This window comes from Myxine glutinosa, chromosome 7, assembly GCF_964187855.1.
Source record: "Myxine glutinosa chromosome 7, kmMyxGlut1.1, whole genome shotgun sequence".
In the NCBI taxonomy this organism is placed as follows: Eukaryota; Metazoa; Chordata; class Myxini; order Myxiniformes; family Myxinidae; genus Myxine; species Myxine glutinosa.
In genome coordinates, this window is record NC_136267.1 from 146,553,715 (window position 1) to 146,565,815 (window position 12,101).

General features: G+C 45.8%; 1 protein-coding gene across 1 annotated transcript in view; it reads left to right on the forward strand.

Annotated features, from left to right (window-relative positions):
- Positions 1-12,101, forward strand: part of LOC137430887 (uncharacterized) — a 42,755-nt gene that overhangs the window by 17,608 nt on the left and 13,046 nt on the right. The window contains exon 7 of the mRNA XM_078781174.1: positions 647-773. Within this exon, the coding sequence (XP_078637300.1) occupies positions 647-773 (127 nt within the window). The remainder of the gene's footprint in view (positions 1-646; positions 774-12,101) is intronic.

Below are 12,101 nucleotides of genomic sequence, written 5' to 3' on the forward strand. Positions count from 1 at the left end.
CATCACCATACTGTGTGAATTTAAATGTACATAAATTTAAACAGGTTTCATGTTTTCGTTTACAAAACTTTCATAATTATTTGTTGTTCCTTCCCTCCATATTTTCTTCCTGCCAAAGCCACAAAATGCATGATTTTGGTTGAAAGAAAAGACATTCCATCAATCGGTAATCATTCATCCAAATATATTAGTGTCGCTCATTTTTTAAAGCAAGAATTGTTTACATTCATCTCGAAAATGTGTTCAGCTGAAGTTGTCTTGATTGTCCGCTCATAAGCATGGCAGCGACATGAAAGCTTTTTTATAATCACAGGTCGCACTGGGAAAATAACCAGCAAGTTCAGTTTTAACAGTTCCTTTGGCTATACCAGCATTTAAATATTCCATGGGCATTTTTGATAATTCGGGGTGATTGTCACCAGCACTTTGGTCGCAATGCCAAAATTTGCCATAACTGGTCCAGAGAGTCCAAAGAAAACACTAACGTGGCACCGCAAAGATTTTCATTGTCATGTGACAGATCAGATCAGACCGTGGTGAAAACTCATTGGACGTTTGTTAAAAATATAATTAACTGTTTTGAATGAAATTCATTTTATCCCATTTGAAAACTGACATAATCATTGAGGAAATGTTTACTTTGTAGAAGCAAGACAACAGTGCCAATATCATGAAGTCAGCGTCAATTCACTCACTCGATTTAGAAGAGAGTATCTTCACTGCGGAACATTTTGCTTTGTCTGAAGAGCGAGACGAGCCCTCTACAAAAAAGGGTAAGCAATTCTTCCCATCACTTCACCCTCATTCATTCTCTCAAGCTTTTTTTTCTTTTTAACTCAACTGGACTATGTCCAGCTGAGTTTTTGTCCACACACAGTGTCCGTCGTTCGTCGTCCGTCTGTCTGTCTGTCGTCTGTAAACAATTCGACGTCTATGCTCTAAAAGTCACAAATATTGATGAGATTTGATGAAACTTGTTATGCAGCATCTTTAAGACATAAACTAGTTTGGGATTGCATTTGGGCACGCCCAAAAATGGGCGCGGCAGGGCGGCCATATTGAAAAATAAATTTTTGTTAATCTGGTACTTCCTAATGTAGCTAGAAGGCTGAAACTTGGTGTGTAGACAGTATGTAACAAACCTCAACACATATATTACGGGTTTTGACGATGTCCGAAAAATGTCCTCGTCGTAACCTATGACATGACTTGACCCAGTTAAGTTCAGGTTCCCTGGAACCTCTAGTTAATTTTTGTATACAAGATCGAGGCTCATGTAAAAGCTAACAGAAATCACACAAAAAACGGACACACAAAACATAAGATAAAGGGAGCGGGAGACAAGATGGGGGAGAGAGAGAGGGAAGCACACAAGTACAACAGCAAAGAACATACACTGATTTCCTCTCTTCTCCGGATACTCAATTAACAAAACCTGGGATAAAATTCACTTCTGAGTTATATTTACGGGGGTAAATCTCACTTTCTTCCCACAACATTTCTTAGGGTTAGCAGGAATACCTCGTCGATACTCTGACTACCCAGATGCTTACTCAACACGAAATGTTTTATCTTCTATTGGGTCTATAATTTCATTTGCAGCAACAATTATTTTAATATTTATTATCTGAGAGGCTTTCTCTTCAAAACGAGAACCAAACACCTTGAGCTTACCTTTATACAACCCTGAATGAATATACGGAACACCTCCCACTTTCCATACATTTGAAAACCCATCATATCTTAAAATTATTTTAAAAGAAAGGAAGTGAACCTTCATCTGCTGGTTTCAAGCTAACCGCATAACCACTCTGTCACTTTTTTATCATAATAGTTGGACACTGCTAGTTAATACGAATAGTTGAATAGTTTAGTTGGACACTAATAGTTGGACACATGGATACTGCTAGGACTTCCAGAAAAGAAGTTGATATTTCAAAAAAGTGGATCTGGGGTGAATTAACGGCGGTAGAAAAGATCAGTGTTTTGGATGGGGGAAGATAAGAGATGGTGGTGAACAGCTGTTTTAAAGACCTGGAGGGAGGAGTGGGTTGCGGAGGATGCCCAGTCGGTGACTGGCTTTGGAGGCCAGCTTGGAAATGTGGTTTTCCCAGGAAAGATCATGGCAGATAATGAGACCCAAAAGCTTGAGTGACAGAACTTCTTGGAGAGGATTGTTGAGAAGGTAGATGGGAGGGTTGTCCAGTCGGTCTCTTCGGAGAGACATAGAAAATGTTTTTGATCATATTTTTGATTTGAAAAATAATTTTCCCAACACTGCATGGCATGAGTTTCTGTGGTTATTTCACTGTACAAAATTTGTTGTAACAATATTGTCAGGCGAAACCCTCGGTTAATACCGTAGGACCGTGGATGACTGAACGGCTTTACTTGATGCGACGATCAATTACGGATTCGACTATAAAAGCGCGGGCAGAAGAATGAAGAGGAAGAAGCGGCAAGCGCAAACCTGTAGCGATCCGATGGCAGCTCCGATCCTGGAGGAAATGAACTCAAAACGGACACAGGATTTTGGAATGAAAGAAAATAATGCAAGGGTTTATTTGCAATTATTAGTGGGACAGGAAAATAACGCGCCAGTAAATAAATGTCCTAAATCGGGACGTCCCCATACCAGACTTGACAACAGGACAAAGCAGATGAATTAAATCAAAGAATCGTCATGTATTTGTGTGAGATGTGGTGCGTCTTATCTGTCTGTATGGTGTGTCCGTCGTCCAACGCGGCTATGTCCGACTCCGATGCTGGCACGAAGAAGCCTCCGTCCGCCTCGCCCATGCTCTGCTCGGCCCCGAGCCACCCGCTCAGCGGCCTCGTCTGCTCGCCCCTCGTCGGTCGCACACGAGCTCCCGTTCGCTCACAGCACCGAGCCTCTCTCCGAGCACCAGCCTCGCTCCAAGCACCAAAGCACCAAAAGCACCACGAAGAACCAAAAGCACCACAAAGGTTCAGGGAAGACGCCAACGACCAACAGGGAGGAACGCAGGGAAGAAGAACCAGTGAAGCCAATCCACCAACGCGTGAAGCACAAGCACAGACCCAGGACGAAGAGCCTCCAATGAAGAACGAAGAGCCTCCCACGAAGAACTCAGAACGAACAGACCAGCACGAACTGACTAAAATGCCCACGAGCGTGACGTTTTGTCAACCCTGGTCTGACGTCAATTCTGGCGCGTTAACAATCCGTTCCTCTCATCTTTGTGATCTTTCCCGCCTTTTCACGTCGCTCGCGCTTGTCCTCCAACTAGCGACCTGTTTCTAAATGGTCATTTGGCGCCTTCTGCTCTGATTGGCCGAATGTTTGTGCCTTCCGCCTCAACCAATCACACGTTCCCTGGGTGTGGCTATAGCCTGCCCTGCCCAATGCTCGTAGCTCGGCCAGCTGGTGGTGTGGCTGGCTGCGGCCACATGCGGCGGTGCCCCGATCTGGCTTCCTGTATGTTTTCTTCCAAAGTCTTTTTGTAAGGGAGGGGATTTAATTAATGTGTGCACTAAGGGACCTATCTACAGTCACGTGAAAAAGTAAGTACACCCCATGTAAAGTTTTGACTTTTTCAACATATTTCAACATACATCTTTTTGATCTTCATTTCAACAATATTGATAGATAAAGGTGATATAATATAACAAATACCATGAAACATTTACATTTTGTAGTCCATTGTATAATTTCAATAAACATAAATGCAAATGTTGCATGTGGAAAAAGTAAGTACACCCTTGGCTCTAATCGGTGGTATTGCCCCCTTTGGCAGAAACAACCTCAAGTAGGCGTTTCTTATAACTGTCTACCAGTCTCTGACATCGACTGGGAGAAATTTTTGCCCATTCCTCCATGCAGAATTCTTTCAGCTGTGTGATGTTTGAGGGGTTTCGTGCATGCACAGGTCGTTTCAAATCCCCCCACAACATCTCGATGGGATTTAGATCCGGGCTTTGACTTGGCCATTGCAGAACCCTCCATTTCTTTCTTTTCAGCCATTCCTTGGTGGATTTCCTGGTATGTTTAGGGTCGTTTTCATGTTGCAAGGTCCACCTTTGGTTGAGCTTCAACATTCCGACAGATGGCCTCACATTATCCTCAAGCACCCTCTGGTACAATGAAGAATTCATAGTGGATTATACAAGGGTGACCCAAAAAAACCTCCCACATTTCGAAAGGCTGTAGCACTGGCAGTAGTGAGGTGGGAGGGGCGGGGCTAGGGTCTGTTGGTAGCCCAACCCCAACCGTCCTCAGTCGCCAACATGGCGTGGTCGGGAGCACACCGTGCGTTCGCTGTCGAAGCGTTCTTCACAAACAACCGTTCCGTGATCGCCGTGCAGAGGGCCTTTCGAAGACGTTTCAGTATTCCACGGAACCAAAACGTTCCAGATCGGAAAACCATCTTGCAGTGGGTTGGGAATTTCAGGGCAACAGGCTCAGCTTTAAAAAGAAAATCACCTGGTCGACCTAGGAGCGCTCGTACGCCTGAGAATATTGAAGCATTGAGGCGATCTGTTGTGCAGTCTCCGAGACGTTCTGCGTGAAAGCATGCTTTAGCTGTAGGGATATCCCGGGAAACTGCAAGGAGAATCCTACACAAAGACCTCCACTTCCAACCATACAAAATGACGGTTGTGAAAGAACTCAATGCGAGAGACTGGATAAGCCGCAGGGAGTTATGCGAGAACATTCTGCAACGTGTTCCGGAAGATGCTGTTCTCTTGTGCAGTGACGAAGCTCATTTTCATTTGAGTGGCTCTGTAAATAAACAAAATTTTAGCTATTGCTCTGAAGACAAGCCTCGCATGCTACACGAAAGACCGTTGCACTCCAATCGAGTGACTGTGTGGTGCGCTGTTGCCGATGTTGGCATCGTGGGTTCTTATTTCTTTGAAGAGGGTGGTGTAACTGTTACCATAACTTCTGACTGTTACATTGATATGCTCGAAAACTTTCTAAGGCCACAACTCGAACACCTTGACCTTGAAGAACTCGATGTGTGGTTTCAGCAAGATGGAGCTACGGCACACACAGCTCGAAGATCATTGCAAGTGCTGAGGGAAATGTTTCCGGATCAGGTGATGTGGGAGGTTTTTTGGGGTCACCCTGTATGATGGTGAGCTGCCCAGGCCCTGATGCTGCAAAGCTGCCCCAAACCATAATATTTCCACCACCATGCTTTACAGTTGGTATCAGGTTCTTGTGGTCAAATGCTGTCTTTGGTTTTCACCAAACATGTCTTTTGGTACTGTGGCCAAATAGCTCTACCTTTGACTCATCTGTCCAGCGCACATTGTTCCAGAAGTGCTGGTCTTTGCCTCGGTGTTCATTGGCAAACTTTAGTCTTGCCCTGATGTTCTTTCTGGAAAGGAAAGGTTTCCTCCTGGCACACCTCCCATGTAGATCAAATTTGTGCAGCCTCTTTCTAATGGTAGACTCGTGCACTTTGACATCAACAGTGGCAAGAGCTACCTGTAGGTCCCGTGATGACATTCTGGGGTTCTTAGAGACTTCTTTCAGCATCTTGCGGTCTGCTCTCAGGCTGAACTTGCTGGGGCGGCCTGGCCTGAACAAGTTGGCAGTTGTTTGGAATCTTCTCCACTTGTAGATGATCTTCCCGACAGTCGAATGATTGATTTCAAATTGTTTGGACATCTTTTTAAATCCCTTCCCAGACTCGTAGGCACCTATAACCTTCATTCTGAAGGCCTCAGAGACCTCTTTTGGTCGAGGCATGGTGACGCCGCACACTTCAACAACAAAGAGCAAACCAAACTAAATGTCTGAGGTTTAAATAAGACAGGTTCCTGCAAGATCCTCTCTAACGATGTTCTAATCATTTGCACCTGAGCTGGTGCACCTGATTCTAATTTTAGGTATTTGAAGTAGTGATACATGTGGGGGTGTACTTACTTTTTCCACATGCGAAATTTGCATTTATGTTTATTTAAATTATATAATGGACTACAAAATGTAAATGTTTCATGATATTTGTTATATTATATCACCTTTATCTGTCAATATTGTTGAAATGAAGATCAAATAGCTGTATGTTGAAATATGTTGAAAAAGTCAAAACTTTACACGGGGTGTACTTACTTTTTCACGTGACTGTAAGTGTCTATATGAGTGCTTTGCCATAATGGACACTGGATTGGCGACAGAGGGAATGACAAACAAAGGAATTTTATCCATAATCCCTGCACTACATTGCACGCCCCACCCCCTCGTGAAGGGGACACAGATACGACTTTCACCGACATCCGGGCTGCACATAGAACTTATTTCAGGTAGATTCCCTATCACGACAATTGATCACCGACCTATTCGGACCTACCTGTCCCTAGATATTCCTCTATCCTCCCCCCCCCCCCCCCCCCCCCCCGACATAACAATATCATTTACAATTTATTTTGAAGCCTATCATGGTCGTATCGTAATCTTCAAACTGCACCAGAATCGTGGCAATATCAATTTTATAAGATATTTCAGACAAGCCAAATCATTCTCTCACAAATTGTTGACTGCAGGCCGAGGAAGAGTGTTCCATCAGCTGAATTGGGAAAATAAAGCAGTAACTGTCAGCAGAGGAAGACTAAACCACCTTCAGTTCACAGATGGCATTGTTTTAATATCGAAAATCCTTGTGGAAGAGTTAAATTTGGAGAATAGAAATAAAAATGGATACGGTTTTTTTTTTTTTTTTTTTTTTTTTTTTTTTTTTTTTTTTTTTTTTTTGTTTTGTATACAAGGTCGAGGCTCGTGAAAGAGCGAACATTAATCACACAGAAAGACAAACCGACACATAAAACATATAACATAGGGAGCGGTAGACAAGATGGGGAGAGAGGGGGAAGGACACAAACACAACATTTGAGAGCAGGGACCGAGAGACATGGAGACATCGAGAGATCTGAGAGAGGGCGAGGGCTTTGGGGGGGGGGGGGCGTGGGAAGGGGGCGGTGGGAGAGGTATAAAACATATGGACACTGCCAGGACTTCCAGGAAAGAAGTTGGAATTCCAAACAAGGTGGATCTGGGGTGAATTAGCGGGGGTAGAAAAGATCAAGGTTTTGGATGGGGGAAGATAAGAGATGGTGGTGAACAGCTGTTTTAAAGACCTGGAGGGAGGAGTGGGATTGAAGGGAGTGAGGGAGTTTGTTCCAGAGGCGGGAGAAAAGAGGAATGAAAGAGTGAAGGTGAGCAGAGAGCCGAGATTTCGGCAGTTTAACCATCAGAGGGTTGCTGGCAGATCTTGTGCGACCTGTAGGAATATTTGGGGGACAGAGCACAGAGAGAGCTGGGGGTGCAAGGCCGGAGAGGAGTCGGTAGAAGACAGAAAGACCACCTACCTGCCTGCGGTGAGTGAGTGAAAGGCCCTCAGAGATAGCTTCATCGCGGGAGATTCCAATAATTCTGAAAGCTTTGGTTTCAACAGCGTGAAGCCGAGCTAGGTGTGAGGCAGGAGCACCGGCCCATAGGGGAGAACAGTATTCCATTGAGCTGCGGATGAAAGCCTTGTATGTGGTGAGGAGCTCAGGTGTGCCGAGGAAGGACTTCGCACGACGGAGGATGCCCAGTCGGCGACTGGCTTTGGAGGCCAGCTTGGAAATGTGGTTTTCCCAAGAAAGATCATGGCAGATAGTGAGACCCAAAATCTTGAGCGACAGAACTTCTTGGAGAGGATTGTTGAGAAAGTAGATGGGAGGGTTGTCCAGTCGATCTTTTCGGAGAGACATAGTAAGAGTGTGAGATTTGTCAGGATTGAAAGACATGTTCCACTTGTTTGACCAGTCTGTGATTTTGTCCAGGTCTTCAGAGAGTGAGGAGGCAGCAGACTGCCGATCTGAGGGAAGAGGAATGGAGCGGCAGAGAGTGGAGTCATCAGCAAAGAGATAGAGAGGATTTTCGAGAGAGTCAGAGAGATCATTGATGAAGACCAGAAAAAGCACGGGGCCCAGAACACTGCCTTGGGGAACTCCAGCCTGAACAGGAAGAGGAGATGAGAGAAACCCATTCAGGGCCACACGTTGACGACGACTAGAGAGGAAGTCCGCCAGCCATGCGTGGAGATTTCCATGGATACCAAAGGAGGAGAGTTTGGTGAGCAGAGCGGGGTGCCAGACCGTGTCGAAGGCACGTGATATGTCGAGGGAGACAGCTCTAATTTCCTGTTTGGCATTGAGGACCTCCATCCATTGTTGAGACAGCAGAAGCAGCATGTCCAGAGTAGAGTGACCTGGTCTGAAACCAAATTGATGATCAGAGATCAAGCCATTGGAGAAGAGGAAAGATTTCATATCCGAAGCAATGATGGATTCCATGACTTTGCTGATAATTGGGAGAAGGCTGATTGGTCTGTAGTTGCTAGGATCTGTTTTTGCACCTTTTTTGTGCAAAGCGGTGATGTTGGCTGATTTCCAAGCAGATGGCAGTTGACCTTGAGCAAAAGAGAGGGTGAAGAGAACAGAGAGAGGGTGAGATAGAGCAGCAGAGCAGGATTTTAGGACCCGTGGGCTGATGCCGTCGGGTCCAGTTGCAGAATCAGAGTCGAGGGTTGACAGAAGCTTTTCCACCTTGTCAGGAGGAAAGGACACGGAGTCCAGGAGCAGCAGGGTACGACTGGGTATGGTGGGTACAGAGAGGGATGGGTTTGGGACACAAGATTTAGAGGCAAACACAGAGTTGAGGCATTCAGCTTTTTCACGTGCGGAGTCAGCTGTGTAGCCGTTTGAGGTAAGGGAGGGGATGGAGGGGGAACAAACACCAGAAACGGATTTGACCAGACGCCACCAGGATTTGGAAGAGGGAGACAGATAAGAGAGTTCGGTCTTGAGAACGGAGAGATATTGTTTCCTGGCTCTCCTGAGGGTGGACACACACTTGTTTCGGGCTTTGTGAAAGGAAATGAGATTTCCTTCCGTTGGATTTGCTTTCCAGGAGACGAAGGCAAGTTGTTTCTGGGCAACAGCCTCACCACAAGATTCCGTGTACCATGGACGGGAGGAAGGGTATGACAACTGAAGACGAGATGGGATAAATCTGTGCATCAGAGAGAGCAATTTACTTTGGAAGAATTCCCAGGATGAGTTGATGTCAGAGGTGGTAGAGATGGGAGACCAGTCCAGATGATTGATGGCTGCTTGAAGACCGTGCCAGTTGGCCTGAGTGAAATGCCAGACTCGTCGACGCTGAGCAGGCTCCCTGAGGATGGTCAGAGAGATGTCCACTTTAACAAGGACATGATCAGATGATCCGATCGGAGCAGAAGAAGAGCAGCAGACATTTTCAGGGAAGTTAGTCATAACCAAGTCCAGAAGAGAAGATGTTCCGTTGACTGAGATCCGGGTCGGGAAATTGACAGATTGTGTCAGTCCCAGTGAGTCGCAGAAGTCCTTTGCTGAGGAGCCATGGCTGGTGAGAGAGGTACCCACACCCAGCCAACTGGCATGATGACAGTTGAAATCACCACATATGAGGAAGAGAGAGTTGGGATGAGTAGATAGAAGTTGGTCCATATCATCAGACAGCGAGATGTAGATGGAGTCATCACTGTTTGGTGGACGGTACAACACACATATGAACAAGAGGTGGGAGCGAAGGGGAAGCCGTAGCCAGAGGTATTCCTGGGGGTGGGGTGGAGAGAGTGCAGTGCAAGGCGAGTGAGGAAGAGAGTTTTTGATAAAGATAGCAACCCCGCCTCCAGGACGAGGCTCAGGTCTATCATACCGGAGGAGGGAGTAGCCCGGGAGAGATACTATGGAATCAGAGACATCATAAAGGAGGAAAGTTTCTGTTAAGCAGATCACGTCTGGTTTGACAGAAGCAACCTGTATGGAGAGATCAGTTAAGTTTGAACGAAGGCCCCGGATGTTTGAGGTCCATACCGTTAATGAAGAGGAAGGGGGAGCATCAGATACAGAACAGGGGGGAGGAGGGGTAGGGTAAGATGTGGAGGAGGTGGAAGAGGTAGGGAGAGCTGTTGAAGGTGTGTCAGAGATTTCAGAATAGCTCGGAGAAAGGGAAGGATGGGGCGGACAAAAGGTTTGATGGTGATTGGGTGAGCCACAATGAGGTGTTATTTGAGGAGGGGGAAGAGCGAGGCAGAAGGTTGGGGGAGATGGAGGTGAGAGTTTGAAGGGGGAAGAAGCGGGGAGGACGCTTTGAGGAGGGGGAGTGAGAGGGGGGAAATTGAGAAGCAATGAGGGTGGGGAGATTTGAAGGGGAGGGGTGAGGGGGGAGTTTGGGAGGGAAGGGGCAAGGGGAGGGATTTGAAAGGGATGGGATATGGGGGAGATTTGGAGGGGATGGGTGAGGCAGGAGTCTAGGAGGGGAGGGGCGAGGCGGCGTCTTGGCGGGGAGGGGTGAGGGGGTAGTTTAGGAGGGAGGGGGCAAGGGGGGAGATTTGAAAGGGATGGGTGATGGGGAAGATTTGGAGGGGAGGGGTGATGGGGAAGATTTGGAGGGGAGGGGTTATGGGGAAGATTTGGAGGGGAGGGGTGAGATTGGATTTTTGAAAGTGTACGATTTATGGGAAACGAACATTTATTGCAAAATGAGTTTCTTGTGACCTTCGAGTTAAAAATACGTTTAAGGACGCTGGATGGAGGATGGAGTGCAGGAGAGTTTAGGGAATGTAGAAAAAAGGCACTATAGGAGATGGATATTTTTTTTGGGATGAATTGATTTGGTGAGCAAGTCGAAAGCAGCCTTTTAAAGAAGAAGAAGAAAAAGGTGTTATAAAATATGACGGAATACATAACTTGAGGGGAAAGTGTAAACATTGAAGGTTAATGAGTGAAAACTATCTGGGGAAATGGGGGAGAAACACGTGGTCGAAGAACGAACGAACGAATAAGAATGAATAAACGAATGAGAACAGAGAAGGGAATTTTTTTTTTTTTTTTTTTTTTTTTGAGTTGAGATTTACACAAGGAAGTAGGCTATGGGTGAAAAGACTGGGAATACAGAGAACGAAAGTTATTGGATCACAAAAGACGGACCGCTGAGAGAAAAACAAAGCCTCAAGGTTGTACAGTGCACACTGTACAAGGCCTCAAGACACGACACGGCAAACAGACGATCAATTTATGAAAGATAAACACCGAGAAACAACCAAAGTTGCACACAATAACTTCACACACCGAAAGATAAATACAGTTTCGACAAAATACAATTGTGAACAGACTTAACTTCGAAAAACGTGGAGACCGTGTGGAGCTTCGAAAATCCCTGCCGCGGTTTTTTTTTACAGTGAAGACAAAAATCATGTTCACCCATTGTTCAAAAAAACAAACAAAAATAATTTAATCCCATCGTGGACTGCTAAGCCAGTCCATTTTCATGGGGGATATTTTCACACAAGCCTTAGTTTGAGTTTCTGGAGACCACTTTGGCCCACAGTACATAAATGGGCTGACCTCTAAGTTCCGAAGTTAAAAAAAATCTCAACTTCAGTTGGCCTTGGCACAGCTAATTGGCAAGCGAGCCAAACTAGTACCTGTTGTTGTGAAAACTTGAGATCTGCCTTCAAGTCATTCCTTTTGCGAATGTTAGAGCGGGATTGAATCGGCAGCCATGTCAACAACAATATAAAACAGAAATCCTCGACACCCCTCAAGTACTTGCTCACTTGCTTTAGATCCCTATCCAAGCCTGACAACATATGGAGTCTCTTGAGGAACTTGCACCGCTTTTGTCTGTCTTGGGCCCACTGACTGATTGCAGTCCAGGTGGTTTCTCGGTCCCTCAGCTCCTTCTCCACTGTATTCGACCAGGTCTGAGTACCGAACATCTGAGTATACCTACTCCCCCAAACCCTTCCTGTTACAATAAACATGGACCCTCGATTCATGATCTTGTCGACATCTCGTGTGCCCAAGTCATTGCACATGACATCATGATTGTTGTCTGCTGCAAGTAATCTCACACTCCATGTTGTTCGTGTTGATTTTCAGTCCGACTTGGAGGTAATACTCCTGGAGCCTATTTACTCTCTCTTGTGAACTTCCCTTGGTGACAGATAGCAAACAGACATCATTTGCAATGCTGAGTTCCTCCAGATGGTCACCCTGAGACCAGTCTGTGCCACATCTGG